Below are 22,569 nucleotides of genomic sequence, written 5' to 3'. Positions count from 1 at the left end.
TTCCATGGATGCCCCTGGACCTGGTGCAGAAAGCCAGGGAAGGAGAATCTCTTTCCAGTTAGGGAAGGCTAGAGCTGACAGCCTTGGGAAACGAAGCTAGGAGAGAGGAAAAAGAAAGGATCTTGGGTAGATAAAGACCACGCACCTTATTGTAATGATTGTTTTAATTGTCTGGCTTCTCGAGGGACTGGGAGCTTAGTGAGGGTTTGACCAGTAACTGGCACACAGAAGTCAGTCTGTGCGTATTCCCTAACTAGATGAATAAGGACTTTCTGGCTGCATTTCCAAATTTTACAGATGGGAAAACTAAGGCCAAGGGTGGGAGTGGGACTGGGTCAGCCTCACACAGCTGAGTCGGAGGTGGAACTAGAAGCCACAACCATCTCTGTACCTCTCCCAGTCCAGGAGAGCTCCGACTTGGGGCAACCAGGGGCCTGCCCCTCAGGTTTGATTGTGGCTGCTGCCAGGCTGTGGCAACCTCTGTCAGACCCACTGTGAGGGTGTTGGCACACATGGGGACAGCAGAGGTCCCCGGAGGGGGTTGGTGGGGGGAGGCAGGGCCAGATGAGCTCCAGGGCTCGACTCACAAGCCCGAAAGGACTCTGTGTGTGTGTGTGTGTGTGTGTGTGTGTGTGTGTGAGAGAGAGAGAGAGAGAGAGAGATGCAACCAGGGCTAGGAACATGGGCACCTTCCAAAGGAGCCCTGTTCTCTCCCCTGAACCTTCGGACACTACTGCCTCCCAGCCTCAGGAAGTACAAGCATTTAAACAGAGAATAAATACTTGAGTAGCGGGACAGGCAAAATCCTGGAAAACACATCCCAGGCCAGCTGGGTCTCTAACTGTCAGGACCCTTGCCCTTTGAGTCTGTGTGAAAGCAAGGACCCCAGGCTCAGGTAATTGCCTGAGGAGAAGGGAGACCCCCACCAGGACCCAGTGAGAGGTAGACAGCATGAAAGCTGAAAGGAGCACCAAGGGGCCAGGTGGAGGGAGGGAGACTGGGGTATGCAGACACCCAAAGCCATCTCATGCAACAACAAGTTTCCGCTCCCAACCGCCCCCCCAATCCCATCCATGTTCAAGTTCTCTGCTGCCGCCAGGCTTCCCTCTGCTTAATGGACAGAGGTAGGAGAGCAGCCTGAGTTTGTCCAATGTACTGGTCTCCAGGTCCCAGGGAGGTCAGCAAGGGACACAAACCCACTGATGTTGCCGCTCCTCCCTCCTGAGATGCTCCGCCCTCCCAGCTTCCCCAAGAAACACCCAGGCCATGGAAGCACAGAGCAGCCATCTTTGTGTTCTGGGGGACGCCTCGGAACCCTCACCCGACATCAGTCAGGCAGCAGGCGGCCCAGCTCTGCCTCGTCCAGCCGGTTGGTGGCCATGATGTGCTCCAGCTGCTGCTGGTAGCGTGCCAGGTCCTGCATGAAGTGGGGCACCCGAGTATTGTCCAGTACCCCATGGGGACGCAGGTGGTCTACATCTTCATAGGACACCTGCAGGGAGGAAGCTGTGCCTGAGGGGCAGGCAGAGGCCCTGGCTTTCCATTGGCTGATCCCGGCTCTCCACCCGTCACCACTCATTGCCCTCTGCTCCTGGCACTTCCTGCTTTCCCTCCTGATCCGCTCCCAGTGTTAGTGCCCCGAGGCTCAGTCCTGGGAGTTCGCTCTTTTTCTTAACGCTGTCTTACATCAGCTATGCCCTACCTGTCTCCAGCCCGGCTCTCCCCACCTCTAAACCTGGGGATCCAANGACACCTGCAGGGAGGAAGCTGTGCCTGAGGGGCGGGCAGAGGCCCTGGCTTTCCATTGGCTGATCCCGGCTCTCCACCCATCACCACTCATTGCCCTCTGCTCCTGGCACTTCCTGCTTTCCCTCCTGATCCGCTCCCAGTGTTAGTGCCCCGAGGCTCAGTCCTGGGAGTTCGCTCTTTTTCTTAACGCTGTCTTACATCAGCTATGCCCTACCTGTCTCCAGCCCGGCTCTCCCCACCTCTAAACCTGGGGATCCAATCACCTTCTGACCACCTTCTCCTGGGAAGCTCGCAGGCACTTCAGACTCCCTGTATCCACTCTCCTGACAGTTCCCTACGCCAGATTCCAGGGAGGGGACTGGAATCTGTCACCCTCCCGCTCAGGGTGGCCGCTGAACTCAAGGGATTCCACTCTCCAAAGAGCTCTCCGGCCTGCCCCTCCCTCTCAAGCTGCACAGCCACCACTCATATCGGCTGGGCCACCGCCAGTGCTGCAGGAGCGGCTAGAAAGGCCTCCTCCTTTCAGAGGATTGGTTCAAAAGGTCGCTGGTTCAAGTCTCATCCAGGGCACATGCCTGGGTTGTGGGCCAGGTCCCCAGCTGGGGGTGTGGGAGAGGCGATGGATCTGTTTCTCTCCTCTTTCTCCCCCCCTTTCCCTCTCTCTAAAAATAAATACATACATACATATTTTTTAAAAGGCCTCCTCCTCTTCCCCCTGCACTCCCTTCCCCAGGTCGCTCTCTCCCGCCCCACCTCCCAGATGACATCCAGAGGGAGCCTTCTAAAGGGAACGCCTGTGCCACCCCTCTGCTTTAAGCTCCTCTGATCCCCCATGGCTTCGGGTGTTTACCTCTCTCAGCCTGGCACAAATACCCAGTGCCTGGGACTTGGTCCCTGACCATCTTTCAGCCTCAGTACTCTAGGCTGCCCTGACCGCTCCTTTGGTTTGGAACGATCAGCGCCTTTGAGATGCAGTACCCGCACATGCGCGTCTGCAGGCTGGGTCCGTACCTGCCTGCCTGGTACCCTGCAGCCTCAGGGAGTACTGCGAGGAAGGGAAGAGCTGGCTGGGATCTCTGAAGGCCCATGGCCACTCACCTTGCCCAGCGAGGTAAGCAGCGGGAAATCGATGGTCTGGCGGTGCCGCAAAATGCGCACGATGCCATCCAGATACACCTGGTCCTTGCTGAAGCAACCTGTGGGCACAGGAGGGCCGTGAGCTCCTATACCTGAAGCCACCCCTGCCCCTGCCCCAGTTCGGGGTACTTCTCACGCGGGTACCCACCCGGCAGTGAGGTGTCGGTCTGACCGCGCTTGGCGCGCACGCAGTACTCCCAGCGCACGTCGGCGTCCTGCACGTAGCGCGCCAGGTCCTGGAAGAGCTGATGGAAAGACATGTGTGCGGCTCGGTAGATGGTGTAGTAGAGCAGTGCTGCGCGCCACAGGAAGGGCTGCTTTCGGAACAGCACGCTGTGCAGGCTGGCCAGGCCCTCCTCGGTGGGATTCGCTGGCCGCAGCCCGTACTGCAGCCGGCCCTCAGCGCTGTGCCAGGGCTGCTGCGCATTGTTCACGCCTCGCAGGTAGTGGGTGCCTGCGGGAGGATGAGGGAAGTAGCGATGGGTGGATCATCCAGGGACTCGCGTGCCCGACCTCTAACCCATACTTACGCGTGCACCCTCACGCCCCTAAACTCCGACTTTCACATAAGCTTTCCCCGACACCCCTACCCCAACCTCAAGTGAGCCTGCACCCACGGGCCCAAAGAGTCTCACACACAAGAATCCTCCCCCACTCATCCAGAGCTACACACACACACACACACACATGTCTCCCAAACTCACACTGCTCCCCAGCCCCATGGAGAGGAGCAGAAACTCACCCCACCCCACCTCCACATCCTGCAGGCCCACATCATTTTGACAGTCACACCTATGTCCCTAGCAACAAACCACCTTTGCCAAGAGCAACAGGATCCTTGATGAGGAGGGACAGACAGACAAGAATAGTAACAACGTGCTTTCCTTTCCAGCCTGACCTATCCCCAGCTCTGGGTGTCCTCAGTCAATTCCATTCCTACCCTGGAAGGGCCTGCACATTGGCTGGCCAAGTGGGACTCTCAGGGTTCTCCCGCTGGCCTGTCCAGGCCTCAGCAGCCTGTGCCAACCGTCAAGGGAAATCAGAGAGGAAGTGGAGGGAGGAAAAGATCACAAAGAGGAGTGAGAGATAAGGGTGAGCCCAGAGAGCAGGCAGGCATGTTGGGGCTACCTCTGTGAGCCAAAGGGAGGGGGTGACTGGTCATGAAGGGAAAGGGCCCATCCTCAGAAGCAAGTGGGAGAGAGGGGTGGGGTTACTGGGGCCCCTCACTGACCCCCCACATCCCAACCCCCTCTCATCCCTACCCGCCCACCCACCTCCCCACACCCTGACCTATCTCGTGCCGCAGCATGCCCTCCAGCCAATACTGACGGGCTCCGGTCAGGTTGATGGCCAGTGTTGGTCGGCTGTTCTCCACCATCATCACTGCCTGGGACAGCAGATCTTCACTCAGCTGCACCACAACCTGTGGCAGGAGCAGTGCCCTGAGCCATGGCCACCAGCCCTAGGGCCGGTATGCAGGTGTACCCACTAATGATGCCACAGGGCATCCAGGCTGAACCATCTCTGCTCAGAGCCAGATCCCACCTTACTAGGACAGGGACAGGGCTGGCCAGGGGTCACCAGCTGGCTAGGTGTGGAGCTGGGCCTGGCACCACCCACTGGGCAGCCAAGTTTGGGTCATGTAGAACAGGGTCCTGGCAGGCAGGGCAAGCTCACCTCTCCAGCGCAGCCCTCCTTCTGCATGTATTTGCGCACGACGGACCAGATCTGGCACTTGGTCAACAGCTGGCCCCCAGTCACAGCCTCAAAGTGTTCGTAGGTACCAAACTTCTCCAGGACAGCCTCAATGATGCCGACTGCCTGCACACAGGGCCGTGGCGGTTGGTCAGTCCGGGCCTCTTGGGGGGTCAGGGCCAGGGAGAGATGGGCGGGCTGGACTGACCTGATGGATGAACTGGCCAGAGGCCTCACAGTACTTCTCCAGCACAGCCGTGGGCATGGGCTCCTGGTATTCGAACTGCGGATTGTAGGTATAATGGGACTGGAAGAACTTGTCCCGTTCACGGTCCATGTTGGTTGGCCGCAGGGCAACCAACATGCAGGGGCTCCTGCTGGCACCGTGGCCTCCATCCTTTGGAGTCTTAGCAATGTGAGGCAGGGAGGCCGCAGACTTCAGGGTGCCCCCACCTGGATCCCGTCCTCGTCCAGGTGGGGCCCGACCCTGGGTGCCACCCCTGCGCCGGCCAGTGCTATTTACGGTGTAGGTACTCTCACTGCGGCGCATGTGGCCACGGTGACCCAAGCGCAGCTCTGAGAAGGACTGCAGCTCAGGCTGAGGCTGCAGGGCTGAGACCGAAAGAGCCAGGGGCAAGGCCAGGGACTGAGGCCAGGGATACAGTGGTGGTGTCCCATCTCCGTCTGAGGGCTTCAGGCTATAGCCCAAGGGTGAGCGACTGGCTGGTGGGCTGGGGGGTGGCTGCTCATACACCCGAGCCCCTGAGTCCAGAACCATTCTATTCTGGGGGTCACATCCAGCAGGGTCACTGCAATTCCCCACACTGTTGACTTCTGGGGATACAGAAGGGTACAGGGAGGCCAGCATGAGTGGTGGGGCCTGAGGACCAGCAGGGTCCCCAGGGGTCCCCAAGGATCTGGGTGGTTGCCCCTTCACCCCACCCTCCTGGTGTCCATTCCCTCCAGCAGGCTTACCCAAGCAAGCTGGACTAGGAGAAATCAGGAGGAAGAGTCTTATACCCTCTGCTAGATGGTGGTTCCCGGAACACCCTTAGCCTGTGAGCTCTAGGCACCGAGCCTGGGCCCCTACTCATTTATTTTAATCCCTGTGTTCTGCACCCACCTTGGTCGGAAGCTGGTATAACACAGCCTCAGCTGCCAGATGGATGGGTGAGGGGGCTCACTACCTTCTCCCTGCCTTCCACCTCTGGCATTATTCAGCTCCACCCCTCCCCCAGCCCCACCCACTTCCTCTAGTCCAAGTGGCCCCAATAAGTTGGAATGCCTGCATACCCCCTGCTTATGCTAGCCCCTCCATCGGGAATGCTCTCTGTCCACTGGGCCATCTGTTCAAACCCAATTTAGAATCAGATTTTGGGGATCAGAGGGAGACTTTAGCAAATCCAAGCCAACCTCTAGTCTGTCCCCTTCCTAGTTGTCATCCAAGGCTGGTGTTGGGGCACTCACCCCTGACTCTGGACCAGGGCTCAGTCCAATGCAGTTTTTCTCCAGAGAGTGACTGAAAGCTCCAGCCTCTGAACTCCCTTGCCTGCTCAGGGGCACAATTTCAGTATTTCTCCCCTCTTCTCCATCTCCTACATCACCAATATCTTCCTCTCTGCTGGATCCATTCCACCAGATTACACACATCCTGTTATTTCTCCATCTTCAGATCAAACCAAACCCAGCCCTCACTTGACCCCAACCCCTCCAGCAATAGCACTGCTCCCACCAGCTGCCCCTCACCACAGCGCAGCACGTCAAGAGTCATCTACACTTGGCCTCCATTTCTTTCTTTCCTGTTCCCTCTTAAATTTCACTCTAAATAGCCCCCCTCCTGGCCAATTTCTATTGAAACTGATCTGACCAAGGTCATCGATGATCTTTACATTGATTAGCAGCACCTGACACAGTTAATCACTTCATTCTGGAAACTGTGTTCTCTACTTGGCTCCCCAAGTCTACCTCACTGGCTGTTTGTTCTCGATCTTCTTTGCTGGCCATCCCTGTCTTCCTAACTTCTTATCACTGTAACGCACTTAGAAACTTCTCTCTTCTATTTGTGCTCACTCCCTGGGGCACTTGATCCACTCTCCTGGGTTTAAAATCATCAGCCCAGACTTCTGTGAACTTAAGACCAGTGTCACCAGTTCTCGATTCAACATCTTTACTGGAATGTATAAAAGGCATCTCCAACTGAACATGTCCCCTGTCTGAAACGGCTGCCCTCGGCCCCCATATAACAGCAGGGGTCACTCTGTCACATTCTTTAGATTTCTGCACAAATACGTTATTAGAAAAGTGCCTCCCTCCCCAGCCCTGGGTAGCTCAGTTGGCTTGAGCATAGTCCCGATAGGCCAAGATTGCAAGTTAGATCTCCGGTCAGGACACATACAGTCAGGACACATAGTGGAACAACAAACAGATGTTTTGTTTCCTTTTGTTTCTCTCCCTCTCAGAATCAATTGAAATGGAAACGAAAAGCCTCCCTAAAACACACCCTATCAACTAGTAGACATCCTCTCCCTATTCCACCACCATTCCTCACCCGCCTTTTCACTTTATTGTTCTCTGTAGCAGATACCAGTATCTGAATTAAGCATATTTAATTGTTATCCATTTTCTCCTTTCGAGAGCTCATAGCGTGTCCCCTGGGCCCAGAACAGTATCCAGAACAGCTGCTCAGTAAATAACTGAACCCAAGAGCCCTTCTTTTCATAGCTGGGCTCATTCCTTTCTTGCACTTTGTTTCCCCATCAGGATCTGGTCCCCTCCCTGCACCCCACACACACATTCCTTTCACCCCGCCTAGAGAGCAGCTGCTTGAAAAGATTTCAGGCCTTGGGCTACACTCCCCTCAAGTAACTGAACACTTTCCTGGATGCCTCACTGGTCTCCTCCCCTCTACCTGGAGCAGTCCCCCTTCATCTTTCCTTCCACTTACCTCTTTGCAATTATCAAAATACATCTGTTTCTTTTATGTCTCAGGTCCTTCTGCCAAGAATGCTTTCCCAATATCTCCCTTAAGCAAACTCCTACCCATTTTTCAGGGCTTGGTTTAGGCCTCACCTCCTCCGGGAAGCCTTCCAGGCGTCTTAGAGGCTCCTAGTGCCTAGGCGGCCTCTTTACCGCCCTAGGCTGTCACTGTCGTAGCGTAGGTCCGTGTGCCCTCACCATCTCCTGAACTCCCAAGGGGGTGGGACGGGTCTGATTCACCCCCATGCCCCAAGCACCCAGCGCTAGATGCAGAATGAATGAAAGATGGCTGGGGGAGGAACCCAGGCTGAAGGCGGAGTCTGGTGACAAATAAGAGGGTGTGGCCTGCGCCAATAGGAAACTCTGGGAGAGGATAACGTGGAAGAGGAACCAATGGGAACGGAGATATCGAAGAGGGGCGTGACATGCAGCCAATAAACGGCGGGGGACGGGGCGAATAGCGCGCTCAATGGAGGGCGGGGCCAGAGGACAATAGGGGATTCCTTGGTGGGTGATGTGCGGTTCCTGTCCCGCGCCTTCTCAGCCCCTCGGGGTAAAAGGGTTCCATCCTGGTGCCTCACCCCGACCTGTTCGCTGCTCTTCTCGTCTCCGCCGTCCCGCCCCGAAACAACTATCGCCGGTAGCCCCGCCCCCGGGAGTTGACGCCGGGGACGCCAGCACTCGCGTGCGCGCGCGCTCTCGCGAAAGCGCGCGAACTCGCGTCAAACCGCCGCCGAGGGCGCAGCACAACATAGCTGAGGGCTGGGTCTCGGCAGAGCAGAGCCAGAGGAGCCCGGCATCTGGTCACATCTCTGGGCATTACCTGGGCAGGGCATTGTCTTTTTTTAAGAAATATTTTCTTTATTTATTTTTAGAGAGAGGGGAAGGGAGGGAGAAAGAGAGGGAGTGAAAGAGAGGGAGTGAACATCAATGTGTGATTGCCTCTCCCGCGCCCCCTACTGGAGGCTGGCTCGCAACCCAGACACGTGACATGACTGGGAATTGAACTAACGACCCTTTGGTTCGTGGACAGGCACTCAATCCACTGAGCCACACCAGGGCGGCAGGGCATTGTCTTGAGTTGGCTCCCTCCACCAGGGCCAGGCAGATTTCAAGGCTTCAGGTGAGACACGAGATCACTGCCTCAGCTCCGATTCGTGGGGATGTAGTCCGTGCGCGGTGGCGGAAGCCCGGATACTTGGGAACTGATGTCCGGATAAGTGGGGTGCAGCCCGTATTTCAGGACTAGAGCCTGGACACCTTAGGCGTCTCCCTACCTGTGGACCCTCTAACGTTCGCAGCCACTTTTATTTCATCCCCTCCCCCTTCCCCAACACACACAATTCAGGCGTACGGAGGGCGTAGCTTTATTCTGCGGGTGGTTGGGAGTCAGACACAGATCCCGGAGAAGATGCAGTTGGATGGAGCTGGCGTAGGTGCTGGCACAAGGCTGAAAAGTGCGCGGCGACCCGCGGGGGGCGAGGGCTGCGAGTCGTCCTGCAGGGAGCTCAGTGCAGCGAGGCGTTGCTCTTGGGAAACGTCCCCACGCAGGTCCAAGAGGGCGGAGACGTGATCCTCGCTATGGGGGAACCAGGGAGATGCGTCAGCCCCGCCCCGTCCCTCCCGGGTTCCTTCTCTCTTTCCGCCCCATTTGCATACCTCACGTCGGGAAATTGTTGCCGAAGGCTTGCCACCTCCAGGCCAAGCATCGTGGGGTCTCGGAGGTTCAGCAGCTTTCGCAGGGTGAGCAGCACCGGAGCACACTGAACACCCTCTTCCAGGCCCTGAACATGTTGGGGTAGGTGTTGAGCTGGGCCTTGGCTCCCACCCAACCACCGGGACCCCCGCCCGTCTACTCGCCCAACAAACTCTCACCAAGTGTAAGAAAAGATCCCGAAGCTGGGCAGCATCATGCTGCAGGCGTTCGGCTGCCAGGTTCCGCTCGTCAGCACCGCGGCAGACCAGGCGGCCTTGCATCAGCGCACACAGGTACTGTAGCACCACGGTACGCTCTGCCTCGGCCAGGAGCACCTGCGAGGAGGGCGATCAGGTGGGTCCAAGACGCCTTTCCCATCAGTGCTCCACGCTCACCAGCCTTTCCCCCAACACACCTGGAACGCGGGATTCCGAACACGGCAGAAATTCCGGCAGAAGCGCTTTGTTCGCTCGCACACATCCTCCAGCATCTCGGGGCTCGACAGCCAACGGCGCGAGGGCAGAGTCTCGAACGGGGGCTGGGGGCGCGGGGACAGAGACCAGGCTGGAAGGAGGATCCAGACCCGGCGTTTCCCGCGGACTTCCATCCATAAGCTTTATCTCCTCCTACTCCCATTCCCAACTGAAGCCTTACTTGGAGCTCCACCAGCAGCGCCTCCAACACCAGTCGGCAGATCCTCCTCTGCAACTCGTCCAGAGCTGCCTGCACCGCTGTCGAGGCCCCTGAAGCTACCCCGTCGGGCTGCAAGACGGACACGGAGGAGCTGGACCAACCAAAAGTACGGTTTCAGGACCAAGGCCAAGGCCCTCACGGTCATTTCTTCGTCTGGCCTTTTGGGCGCCGCCCAGTGGCGGGTGTGTGCGTGGCGGGGGGGGGGGTGTGTGGCGGTCGGGGACAAGAAACGCAATTCCCCGCACTTCTGAAGGTCTGGGGTTGCGGAGTGGTGGGCTCAGCCAGTTTAGAAGGGACACAGCCCAGTGGGACCTCCCTCTAATTCGCGATGTGACCTTGAGCAGGTCATGTCTTTCGGTTTCGGTTCCCTCATTGGTAAGGGGAGTGAGTTCATCCCAGTCAGGAGGGAGTAAAGATCGGCAACTTATTTGTTTGCCTTCTCTGCCCTCATCCCAAAGAATATAAGAGCCAAGTGGATGGGAATATTTTTTCCCCACAGCTGTAACCCCAGACATTACCTGGAACAGAGTGGGACTTGGTAAGTATATGTCGAACGAATGAATACGTGAGACTATGTGTGAGGCGAGGCACTGTGGTAGGTACTTCACGTCTAATGTGATTTTCATAATGTATCGTTATTACCCATATAACACTAATGAGAAAAGAGGGATTAGGCAACTTTCCCAGGGTCACACAGCTAGTAATTAGTAGATTGGAACCACAGAGCTATTTGAGTTGGAAGTTCCTAATAGTCTAGTGAGCGCTGGGTCCATACCTGATAGGTGTTCAGTCAGGGCTTAGTGAGGTGGGGTTCTGTGGGGGCTTTCTGTTACCTGAGTGCTGATTGGTGGTTGAGGGCAGCCAGTAGGTAGGACACATAATGAGGGGCCATTGCTTCCTTTCTCAGATGGTCTCGGGAAAATCGGATCAGAGCATCACTGAAGCTGCAAAGGGCAGGGGTAGCTTCTGCACTTGCTGTCACTTTGGTTCCCCAACAATCCCTGTCCCGAGAGTACTCTGGCCCCACCTCCAAGACACCCAAGACACTGTTTGGAGGGGCCTTTTCTCCAGGGTCAGACACACATGATATGCCTTATTCACTCAGACCCCCCCTGGGCTGTCCCAGGAGCAGGGCCAGGGGTGGGGAATGGGCCAGTGCCTAGGCAGACCTCCTCAAGAATGTTTCCAGTTCCAACAGTGCCATGCTGCGCACCCGCTGCTGCAGTGACTCACTGACCAAGCTTGTCACTCGAATGTTCTCCTCCAGGATCTACAGGCAGAGATGGGCAGCCATCAGTAGAGTCCTAGTCCTGCCCTCCACACCCCGCACTTGTACAAGGGCTGCCCACCTGGCTGCCACTTCCCACCAACCTGCAGCACAATGGCTGGCATTGGTGAGTAGTAGAAGCCAGATGGGTCTGTGTCAGGCTCCTGCTCCCGTCCCCACTCAGCTATCTCCCCATCCAGTGCCTTCTGCAGCCACTGCACCACACTTGCCTGAGGGAAGAGATGAGGGGCAGCAGAATGTAGCAGGGCATAGCAGGTCACGGGCCCTGCTAGAGGCAGGTAAATGTGAATCTACAGATACAGTCACACAGCTGGTGGCAGATTTCTCTGGACCTGGGCCCCAACTACTCACCCGGACTTTGGACACAAATGTTGCCTCTAACTGCTCAATATTCTCCAGGGTCAGCAGGGGTTCCAGCTGAGACACATCAGCCTCAGGCCCCAGTTGCAGACTCCCCATCATTTCTGGCCTGGTGATGAGTATCCCAGTGTCACACTGAGCCCCCAACTTCTGATCCACCCACTTCCCATTGCCCCAAAGGCACTGACCCCGGGTACACATGCAGCACCCAGTGAAGCAAGGTGAAGGCATCAGTGGCCCCCAGCTCAGGCCCTTCCAGGAATTGCTGCAGGCTGCGACGCAGGCCACTGTGCAGGGTATGGGCCCACAGCTGGACCACCTTGTAGTGTGGTGGGCAGCAGGGTGCTATCAGTGCCTCAGCTGTGGCCAATTCAGCGGGTAGAGCCACCTGCAGAGCCTCCAGCCACCCTGCTAGGGCCCCTGGTTCAGGCACCAGATGTGTCCCGAAGTGGACCCGCTCTAGGCTCTTTTCTAGAGCCCGCAGACAGCGCTGTCGCCAGTCCCGAGGGGCCTGCTCAAGGGAAGTTGTACGGCTGGCCTCCACCTCTGCCACACGCACAGCAGCCACCAACAGGGCTGGGTCCTCCCGTGCCAGCTGCCCTGCGGCCCCTACAGCCATCTCCACAGCCTGGCCCAGTGCCTCAGCCAGAGGGCCCAGCCCCTCGAAGACCGGCAACTCCAGGCCCCCCAGAGATGCCCATGTCTCCTCTTGCAGCTGCTCCAGCTCCCGAAGGCTCACGTATGCTTCCAAGAGCTGATGGGCATCAATCAGGGCCTGCGTGTGGACCACTGCAGCTGGCACTAAAGAGGGAGCAGAGATGACAGCCTTGGGTCTCAGCCTTCCCACCTGTACAATAGGTACAGGATCAGATGCTGAGGCCCTGGGGCTGTAGTGATGTAATGTATGTAATAACCAGCACAGTAGACTTCCACTAGGTTATTTAGTCTTACTAAAAAGAATTAAAAAAACAACCAATACAGTGGAGCACTGGCTGATCTGAAAGCACCAGGAAAGGTCCTAGTGTAAACCCTTGAGTTGATGGAACATAAGGAAGTCAGGGATCCTGGAGGGAAGGCAGGGAGGAACTGGAGGACCATCCTAGTGGCTATTCACCCTCCCTGTTAGGATAATATTTCAATTTAACAACCAGGGTAGCAGCCAGAGGCACTTGATTGAGTGTCAGTCATGACCCAGACTTTCCTTGCTCAGGAACCCCAGAGTGAACTAATCTGCACCCTGCTTTTTATGCCGTCTGAAGCCTGAGTTACTCTCTGGGAGGTTCTGGTGTGTCTCTCCTGGTGTGTCATCTCTACTAGTGCCCCAGCCCCTTGACGAGCGTTAATTAACTAACCGTTGAAGGGCCAAAGCCCAGGGCCCTTGCACACTCACCTGCTCGCAGCCGGGGCAGCAGCTGAGACAGAGCCTGCAGTTGCTTGTGGTGGGCAAACTGCTCCCGCAAAGGCTCTAGAGTCTGTGCAGCCTCAGCCATAACCTGGAACAGCCCATGGGCCTGGCCCAGGGCCTCATGTGCTCCTCGCAGGGCCTCAAGGGCCTGGGCCAGCTGACACACACCAGTCTTCACACCCTCCAGGTATGACTGCACCACTGACTACGGAAAGGAGGGAGATAGTGAGGCCTGGCCAGTTCTGCCACCTGCCCCAGTACTCCTCCTGCCCCTGCCTGAAGCTCACCTTGATGCGAGCTTCCAGGGAGCAGGTACGCTGAACCTCACGTCTGCGATACTGGCCCAGCCTGGCCAGCTGCTCTGGCCGGTAGAAGATTCCTGAGGCCCACTTGAGTGCTGCACCTCGGGCCAGCTGCTCTGCCCTCTCCTGCTCTGGCCACTCGGGCCCTGCGCAGGAAGAGCCTGGACAGCTATGTCAGTTGGGCAGGGCCTGAGGGAAGGGGCTGCTGACCCTGCTCCCCTTCCTGCTCCTCAGTCTGGCCCCTAGGGCAGTCTACTTCTCTTGCCAACTGATGAAACTCCAGCCAGACCTGGTAGGGAGGACCCAACCCCACCATCCCCATCTTTCTGGCCACATCCCTCCCCCAACCCACCCAGAAGGGCTCCTACCAGGAGGAAGGGATGGCTGCATTTTGTCCTTGGCTGTGGAGTCCACCTTAGGCCCTGGAGGAGCCAGAGCCCAGATGAGAGTCTGGGCCAAGGTCTGGGTTACAGCAGGTGGAGTTGATCCTCCTTTGAGCTGCAGGCTCTGTCTAGGCCTCCATGAGGAGGAGGAGGAGGAGGAGGAGGAGGAGAAGAAGGAAGGCTCCTGCCCAGGCTCTTTAGGAAATAAGAGGCACGGGGCTGTGGTGGGGAGGCACCTGGGGAGACCCCCCTGCTGGATTTCTCAGTTTTGCCCCTGAAGTCAAGTGAGGAAGGCAGGCACAGGTCTCCACTGGACCCCTCTCTTGCTCTTAGTTTCAGAAGACAGTTTAGTATGGAACTCACCAGTCTTGACCAGGAATCCAGTTTTCTCTCCTCCACAAACAGCGTTGGCCTTGAGGATGGCCGTCTCCCCCAGAGCTTGCAGCAGAGCTGGGCACTCCCTCCCCTGGCTCACAGGGCTTGGTTGGCTCTGGCCCACACCTCAGCGTGCAGCAGAATTCCTCTTCCCAATAAAGCCTCTGTCCCACCTCCCTGCCCAGGAGCCCCCTCCTCCTGCCAGGGTCCCTCCCCACCAAAGACCATGTGCAGGAAGGAAGGAAGCTGAGTCTCCTGCATTTTATTCCCAACAGGAAAGAGCATCTGCACTATGGGAAGGGGTGGGGAGGGCTGGGGCCCACTTCCTTGGGGGAAGGAGGATCTGTACTCCCTGTGATTGTTGAGTCTGGGCCTTTCTACCCAGGACATCTTAGTGCTCAGAACAAACCTGAACTAGGTGGCCCCAACCTGCTGTGGAGAGCAGGGTGTGCACATATGGATGCAGACAACATCACAGCATGAAAACTGGTTGACAGGCCCCTCAGAGAAGGGTGTGCACCTTGCAGAGCAGTGACAGATCATGAGCTACTGTGAAGAATGTTGTGTGTGGTGGGTAATGGCAGGAGAGGTTCAAGGGCTATAAAAGCAGTTTATCTTGAGAGTTAAAGGGGGCGTGGAAGGGAATACCAGGTAGTTACCACCAAAATCCACCCTTCATGACAAAGACACTTGCTTCCCTAGCTGTCAGGAGTGTAGGCTGCTGAGGTCTCAGCTGTCTCTCAATCAATGTTGGGTTGCAAAGGCTCAGTACCCTTGCCTGGGCATAGAATGTCTCAGAAGGGCCACCCTAGTTTCACAACTCCTAGTAGGATGGGCTGGGTTCTGGCTCCTCCAGGGCCTAAAGTGGACTCCACAGTCAAGGACAAAATGCAGCCAGCCCTTCCTCCTGGTATGAGCCCTTCTGGGTGGGATGAGGGAGGGATGTGGCCAGAAAGATGGGAATGGTGGAGTTGGGTCCTCCCTTCCAGGTCTAGCTGAAGTTCCACTGCTCAGCGAGAGGTCTCTATTATAACTGCATTGCAGTTTAAACCCTTCTCTGTCCAATTCTGCTTAGAAGTGTGGATATCCTCTTAAAAGTGTGGATTTTTCAATAAACTTCCTGCAGGCAGATCCCTGTGTCAAAGTCTGTTTCCCAGAGAACTTGACGAAAAATCAACAATAATAAATAAGGAAAATAATTCTTGTTAAAAATAACAAAATGATACCAGCAAACACATAATACTTCCTATATGGTAGGAACTGCTCTAAGCGCTTTACATATATTTGTGCGTTGGTGAACATGTTTGTATCGGCTGAAAAGTGGTTCTAGTTCCATGGTCCCTGAGCACTGCAGGGGGAGACAGTGTGGAGGAGACAAGAGAAAGAGTAGGCTGGGGAAAGACTAGGTCGAGGTTGCAGACCAGAGGCCAAGCTAGGTGTAGTTAGTGCTTACTGTTTGGCTGAAAGTGAAATATGATAATAGGGTAGGTGACCTCAAGACAGTGAGGTAGCTCATAGGAGCAGGGTTAGGGAAACCCAAGGGCTTCATCTGGCAATGTGGTCCCCTCTCCCGACACCGACACCGGAGCTGGGGCAGAGTTAGTGGTGTTGGGGAAGAGTTAGTGGTGTTGGGGCAGAGTTAGTGGTGTTAGGGCAGGCTGGCCAACCAGGAAGGTTTCAGTGGCTCCGGTTTCTCTACTGCCGGGCTGCCCACCGACTTCCTCCACAGTCTCTGCATCATGAGCTGTCTCTCGGGATCCCAAGGTTGTTTTCGTCATTTCGGTGGTTGAACATTTGCTGATAGTCCCCGAAGTTTTGCGGCCATGCCCGCAGAGAGAAATTGTTCCGTGTTCCCTGGGAGAGAGCAGGGAGGAAGCGGAAGCAGCGACCCTGGCGCCGGCGGCTGGCGGTGAGGAACGGAAGCGGAAGTGGCGGCGGCGCCGGCCTGGCCTGGCTGAGGGGAGGCGGCGGGCGGGCGCGATGGCGGAGGCCGGGCCACAGGCGCCGCCGCCCCCGGGCACCCCAAGCCGGCACGAGAAGAGTTTGGGACTTCTCACAACCAAGTTCGTATCTCTTCTGCAGGAGGCCAAGGACGGCGTGCTTGACCTCAAGCTGGTGCGGCCGGGGCTAAGGGGCAATGGGGTGGGGGGATGGTGGAACAGGCCTGGGCAGGTAGCGGGAACCCCCTGGGCGGCCCAGCGGAGCCCTCAGAGAATAGGCCGCCATCCGTGTGCGTTCTCATAAGTGGGAGGCCGGGAGCAGTCTAATCCATTCCGCTGAGGAAATTGGGTGTCAGCTGTGTGCCAGTGTCGGAGCTGCAGGTGCAGATCCTCGTGGCCCTCCCTGCTCTGGGGAAAAGAGTAACAGAACATCAGTGCAGCCTGAGCCAAACCTCTTTCCGCCCTGGGGTCCCGCGCTACTGTAATGGCTGGGAGGAGCGTTGGTACTGCGCGTCGCCTTTCCAGGCTACTACAGACCAAGTCTCAGGATACCTGAGGGTACACCTGAGAGTGGGACTGAGCATCCTGTTCTCCGTTCTCTCTGCCAGGCAGCTGACACCCTAGCTGTGCGCCAGAAGCGACGGATTTACGACATTACCAACGTGCTGGAAGGTATTGGGCTGATCGAGAAAAAATCCAAGAATAGCATCCAGTGGAAGTGAGTGAGGGCACCTGGGAGGGTAATGGGAACCCCTCCCCATAAGTGTTGGGTTGGGGGCGGAGGGTGCAGGAGAGAGCAGGGACAATGAGACGCAGAGTTTCTGGCAGCCCCTCAGCCCCACTTCCTGGGCTCAGGGGCGTGGGGCCTGGCTGCAATACCCGGGAGATTGCGGACAAGCTGATTGAGCTCAAGGCAGAGATCGAGGAGCTGCAGCAGCGAGAGCAAGAACTGGACCAGCACAAGGTGTGGGTGCAGCAGAGCATCCGGAATGTCACTGAGGACGTGCAGAACAGCTGATATCCTCCTGGCAGTCCCTACTCCTGGGGTGTGGGCAAGGGCCCTGTAGTCCATCTGGGTGTGCTGTGTGGTGCTCTGGGCCCTATCCCTCCTGAGAGGCTGGTCCTGCAGCTCTTGGCCAGGTCCCAGCCTCCTGCTTCTCTTTAGAGCCCCTCCCCCACTTGTGATCCCTCTCCATCTAGACCCCTGTCCTGGGACCTTCTCTGAGGGTTCACATGTTAGATATCTGCTAAAGAGCTTGGTCTTCTCTGTGATCTACTGTCTGTCGCCATAGGCAGGGCATCAGTCGTTCTCCTTAACCTCCACACCTTGGCCTACGTAACTCATGAGGACATCTGCAGATGCTTTGCTGGTGAGCAGAACCTGAGTGGGGGGAGATGGGGGTGGGGCTGGGCTGAGCCACAGGTCTGAGCAGTGGGTTCAGTATCCAAAGAGAGTTCCATCTCTTAAGAGAGTTCCTGAGGCCTTTCTAAAGAGGAATCAGGTAGGGTAAGTTCTGGACTTGAGGGTCACTGGGACCCTGTGGAGGCTAAACATATTGAGAGGGCACAAGAGTCTTGGACTGAGTTTCTGGGTCAGTCCTTATCTACCCTTGGGTTTGGCCTCTGCATCCTCCTTCATGCGTTCGTGCGTGCTTGTATTCAGTGGGCAGTGATGCCCACTTCCAGCCTGTAGTTAGTTTAGTTGTGTTATGGATACAGGAACAGCCCCTTCTCCATCTTTCATCCCTCAGACCAGGCTTGGGGAAGGGATGTTGGCCTTGGCCAGAACACCTGCACCTAGGGGGCAGCCCTCAGCTGAGGATGTGTGATGCCCACGGCCAGCAGTCTTTTGCTCCACATGTTTGAATCTGGGTTTTCTGGTTACAGACCCCTGGGTTCTTGGAAGGAGAAAGGCTCTAGTTCTCTGCCCATGCCACTGTGGGGGATGGGTAAGGCCTGCTTTCTGGGCCCTCAAAGACCATAATGTCCTTCCTTGCCCCAAGGGACAGGAACCCCCATTCCCAGCTCAGATTGAGCCCCTGGGCCCTGACCCATCCTCCTCGATATTCTAGGAGACACCCTCCTGGCCATCCGGGCTCCATCTGGCACCAGCCTGGAGGTGCCCATCCCAGAGGTGGGTGCTCATCTCAGGCAGGCAGTGTTGGTTGAGGGTGGATGCTGGCTGTGGAGCCTGATAAGTCCAGGGTGGGGTGGGTAGGGGGGAGGCCTGAGCTTCTGGGTTATCTAGGAGGACGGGCAGCCTGGAGTGGGAGAGGACACTGTGGCTCATGTCAGGCAGGAGCCAAACCTACTTCCAGTTCCACCTGCCCTCCGTCCTCTGTCCCACACCCCCAGGGTCTCAATGGGCAGAAGAAGTACCAGATTCATTTGAAGAGCATGAGTGGGCCCATTGAGGTGCTGCTGGTGAACAAGGAGGCATGGAGCTCACCGCCTGTGGCGGTGCCTGTGCCGCCGCCTGAAGATCTGCTCCAGAGCCCACCTGCCGTCTCTACTCCTCCACCTCTGCCCAAACCTGCTGTGGCCCTGCCCCAGGATGCCTCACACCCAAGCAGTCCCCAGGCGACGGCCAGTACCTGTATCCCTGGCAGCACTGAAGCCCACGGGATGGTCAGTCCAGCAGCTGAGATCACAGGTGAGATATGATGAGCATCTGGTGACAGAGATCTCTGGGACCCAAGGGGCAATACCTGTGGGTTGTAGGATGCTATACTCGGAGCTGTCAGAGACCCTATGGGGGTTGTCCTTTTTCTGGCCCCCAGTTGACCTCCTAGCTGTGGCAAGGGAGCCCTTTTTAACAGAGAATCTCTGACTGAGTGAAGGGGCATTAGTGGTGGCAGTTCTCCCCCAGATCCACCTATGTTTCACTTGCCCCAGTAGCCCTCGATGGGTGGTCACAGCAGCCATGTTGTCTGAGAGCCCCTGCTCTTACAGGCCTCGTGCCCCTGTCTCCTTTAGTGCCTCATTTCCAGGTTGCCCCTTCAGGGGTAACTGGCAGTGCCTAACTCTCCTAGGGCCTGGGAGCCAGGGCTATAGTCATTCTGGCCGTGTGTTCTGTCACAGCCAGCTTTGATATCCCACTTCCTGCCCCCAAGTGACTGGGTTCGGGGCATGTGGTTGCAGTGATTGGCGGCCCTGAAACCGACAGCAAGGACAGTGGTGAGCTCAGCTCACTCCCACTGGGCCCGACAGCACTGGACACCCGGCCACTGCAGTCTTCTGCTCTGCTGGACAGCAGCAGTAGCAGCAGCAGCAGCAGCAGCAGCAGCAATAGCAGTTCATCTGGACCCAACCCTTCTACCTCCTTTGAGCCCATCAAGGCAGACCCCACAGGCGGTGAGTACTTGTCCCATCAGGAGCAGGGAGAACCCAGCCTTAGCCAGTCCGAGGTCAGAAACAGAACTGGGGCTGGAAACTCAGCTGTCCTAACTTCTCATCCAGAGCTTGCCAGCACAAGGGCCAGCCCTTGCCGTCCACCTTGCCTAGACCAGAGCTGTGCCAGCTGGAGTGGGGAGCTCAGTCTCCAGATTCAGTGATGGTGCCTGTTTGTCCCCTTTACTGGGCTGTCACAAAATTCCCTGGCCCTGCCTCAAACCCTGCCTGTCACCCTAGACTCAGGTCTCAGGAAGGTGAAAGCACTCTCTCAGGGAAGGGGCTGTGGTTGGCCCTCAGCCTCCAAAGATGGCAGCACCTTCTTGGGAGAGGCAGTGTTATCTCTCCGGAGTCCCATCTCCGTCTGGCAACATGAGTGTTTGCTTTTCCCAGGACTCCTCCTCCCCAGGCACTGCTCTCTCACTAAACGATGCTTTGTTCCCTCTGTCTCCCTTTCTTATTCTCCCTCTCTTACTCTCCCTGTCTCCTCTCTGTCTGGACTCTGAGAAAGTCATCTCCACTCCACTTCATGTCTTGGTCTCCTAGTCACCCCCTGCTTGCAGTAGTCAGGATCCCTGCACCCTCCTCCCCAACATTCCACACTCTAGATAAGTTGCCCAACCTTGACTGCCAGTCCCAGTGGGTTTCGAGGCTGCTGTGCTCTGACAGTCTCTTGCTTCGTACTGATGCTTTTTTCTCCTTTGGCTTTAATGATGCCAGCTCTTGGCTCTTCTCTCACTGGCTTCCCTTCTGACCTCTTCCTGGTGCTTCCTTAAACATTGAAACTTCCCAGGTCTCTGTCCCATGCCACATCTCCAGAGAGCTAAATGAACCCCTAGCCTCCATCTTGCTCAGGTTTTTCACCTGGACCCCAACCCACACTTGTGTCCATGTGCCTTCTATACATCCAGTGGGCTCTTTATTCCCATGTGTTCTCAACTGCACTTGCTTTTTCAGTCCAGCTCTTTCTCCCTCTTTCTTCCCCTCCCACATCACATCTGCGAAGTGAGTTCTGTTCCAGACATCTCTCCTGTCCTCAGCACTCAGGATCTGCCAGCCACCTCTGGCGTAAATTCTTCATTCTCCTCATTACCCCAGTCGACAAGGATCTGTCCGAAGCACAACCTGACTGGCATTTCTGTTTATGAAAGTACCTTTAATGGCTTCCTAAGGCCTGCTGGATAAAACCAGAGCCTCGTAGCCTAGCATAGGACATCCCTTTGATGCAGCCCCAGCACCCCTCTTCAGCCTCATTTTTTCCTGCTTTACATGTGCACCCTCCCAGTCAGACCTTTGTAGCAGAGCTATCACTCTGTAGCACTAGCCCCTGTTGAAGTGTCTGCCTCCTCCTCTGCCAGGTAACCCTGCTCAGATGTGGTGTTGGAGCCTGCCACTGAGGAAGTTCCCAGTAAGGGTGGGGGTGAATGGGGCATTCTCCAGGCAGGGCATCCTCTGCCACTCAGGGCATCCTCTGTCACTCAGGGCATCCTCCGTCACTCAGGGCATCCTCCATCACACAGGGTATGCATGTTGAGCTCAGAAAGGAAGGGATCTGCTTGCTCTCCTGCAGCACTCCTGTGTTAGAAGGGCTGTACCGTCTGTAATGAACCTTTGGTACCCTGGGCTCAGCACTGAGGCATTTGGGTCAGCAAGGGTGATTGACAGAGCCAATTTGGTTTGGGGCAGGGCCTCCATCTCTTCAGTGTATGGAGCCCCAGGGTGGGTGTCACAGGATCTGAGGAGGGTGGGGGCTGGAGTGAGACTGGGCTAGACCTCTGTGCCCTTGAGCATGGCTTTCTTGTCTTTCAGTTCTGGAACTCCCCAAAGAGCTATCAGAAATCTTTGATCCCACACGAGGTAGGCCTGTGTTTTTCCTTAGGACTAGGGTATGGGGCACAGCTTGGTGGGTCGTACAGCAGTTTTCTTGCTGTAAGGACCTGTGGTTGTGGTTGGTACCTGGACAAAGTGTAAAGGCTCCTGATTGGGAGGTTCCCTCCATGGGTTCTGGTGGGTGGAGAAACTAGCTCTTTCTCTGTCCGCAGAGTGCATGAGCTCAGAGCTGCTGGAGGAGCTGATGACCTCAGAAGGTGGGTGGCCGAGGGAGGTGGGGGGTGGGTGTGGACTGGCGGTTGGGTGGCTGTGGGGTAGGACCCTGGCCCCAGGCCTCAGTCTGGTACTCTCCGCAGTGTTTGCCCCCCTTCTCCGACTTTCTCCACCCCCTGGAGACCATGATTACATCTACAACCTGGATGAAAGTGAAGGTGTCTGTGACCTCTTTGATGTGCCAGTTCTCAACCTCTGACTGATGGGGACGCCCTGTGTGGCTGGGACACAGACTGTCTAACCTGAGGGCTGCTTGGGGACTGCCAAACCTCACCCCTCCACAGCTTGAGAGCCACAGACTCCTGGCCTCCCCAGCCTTCCCTCACTTTAGTTCTGGCCGCAGCTCCCACTCCTGCACCAGCACCTGTATTATGCTGGGAGAGCAGGAGAAAGGGGCTCAGCTCCCTCCATGGTGGCGCCAAAATGTTTGCCTCTCCTTTTCGGGAACCTTCCCCATCTTGTGTCCTCCCTGCCCCCTCCTTGAGCCCAGGCTCTGCTGCCACCAGTGTCACAGAATGAGGACCCAGTAAACTCCATAGAGCAGCTTGTCCAACCCCCACTGCCCGGCTCCAGCTAGTCAGTCCCTCCCCCTCCCAGGAGGGAAGCTGGGGTGGAGTTGGCCAGTGGCCAGCACCACTTCTAGGCTCCTTCACTTCTCCCTACCCCTTCCTCGACCCTAAAGCTCCTGGTCTTCTCTGTCCCCCTTCTGCCTGACCCTTAGCCCTGACAACGTGTAGGGGGTGGTAGGGGGTGCAAACAGGAAGAAACAGATCTATAGCTAGGAGTCTGGGCAGGTGAGTCCCCGAGGATTGGCCCAAACTCCTGCTGCCCCATAGTCCCTCCTTGTTTATTCATCTACCCTCATTTAGAGCCATTTGCGGAGATTTAGAAAGATTTGCCGTAATGAATGGATTCCTATATAAAGATTATTTTTATACTTTTTGCAGCAAAAGGAAGTTGTAATATTTGTACAGTGTCCAAGTGAATAAAGATCATGCCTAAGGCTATCTCTGGTCTGGTTCTTTTGGGGAGGGGAGCCTTCCTGAGACTGCTGGATTGGTGGTGTTGGGATTGGGT

At 56.5% G+C, this 22,569-nt stretch overlaps 3 protein-coding genes across 4 annotated transcripts; 1 reads left to right on the top strand and 2 right to left on the bottom strand.

The window, feature by feature from the left end:
- Positions 1–84: 84 nt before the first annotated feature.
- Positions 85–7,812, bottom strand: MATCAP1 (microtubule associated tyrosine carboxypeptidase 1). Of its 2 annotated transcripts, XM_037041544.1 has the most exons (8): positions 7,651–7,812; positions 6,049–6,130; positions 4,790–5,415; positions 4,564–4,707; positions 4,177–4,309; positions 3,035–3,340; positions 2,848–2,945; positions 85–1,492 (listed from the first exon to the last, which is right to left on the bottom strand). In XM_037041544.1, the coding sequence occupies exons 3-8, from the start codon at positions 5,357–5,359 to the stop codon at positions 1,328–1,330; spliced, it is 1,416 nt and encodes a 471-aa protein (XP_036897439.1). In that variant the 5' UTR covers positions 5,360–5,415; positions 6,049–6,130; positions 7,651–7,812; the 3' UTR covers positions 85–1,327. The 2 variants fall into 2 exon arrangements, with proteins under 2 accessions (XP_036897439.1, XP_036897440.1); XM_037041545.1 differs by lacking the exon at positions 6,049–6,130.
- Positions 7,813–8,910: 1,098 nt separating this feature from the next.
- On the bottom strand, positions 8,911–14,850 carry EXOC3L1 (exocyst complex component 3 like 1). Its single transcript, XM_037041541.1, is given in 16 exon segments — positions 8,911–9,136; positions 9,217–9,341; positions 9,433–9,588; positions 9,669–9,791; positions 9,908–10,037; positions 10,780–10,890; positions 11,116–11,216; positions 11,318–11,443; positions 11,586–11,703; positions 11,783–12,395; positions 12,985–13,204; positions 13,287–13,462; positions 13,670–13,751; positions 13,921–13,975; positions 13,977–14,010; positions 14,233–14,850. Coding segments are annotated over 16 exon segments (2,577 nt in total). The 5' UTR covers positions 14,450–14,850; the 3' UTR covers positions 8,911–8,946.
- A 1,140-nt stretch (positions 14,851–15,990) lies between these two features.
- Positions 15,991–22,499, top strand: E2F4 (E2F transcription factor 4). The gene is made up of 10 exons (XM_037041539.1): positions 15,991–16,174; positions 16,608–16,717; positions 16,855–17,016; positions 17,326–17,369; positions 18,072–18,133; positions 18,355–18,652; positions 19,141–19,353; positions 21,199–21,246; positions 21,432–21,476; positions 21,576–22,499. The coding sequence occupies exons 1-10, from the start codon at positions 16,040–16,042 to the stop codon at positions 21,689–21,691; spliced, it is 1,233 nt and encodes a 410-aa protein (XP_036897434.1). The 5' UTR covers positions 15,991–16,039; the 3' UTR covers positions 21,692–22,499.
- The last annotated feature ends 70 nt before the right edge of the window (positions 22,500–22,569 follow it).

Source organism: Sturnira hondurensis, unplaced genomic scaffold (genome assembly GCF_014824575.4).
Source record: "Sturnira hondurensis isolate 20B ecotype Veracruz unplaced genomic scaffold, ASM1482457v3 Scaffold0003090, whole genome shotgun sequence".
Lineage (NCBI taxonomy): Eukaryota > Metazoa > Chordata > Mammalia > Chiroptera > Phyllostomidae > Sturnira > Sturnira hondurensis.
This window is presented reverse-complemented; position numbering and strand designations above follow the sequence as displayed.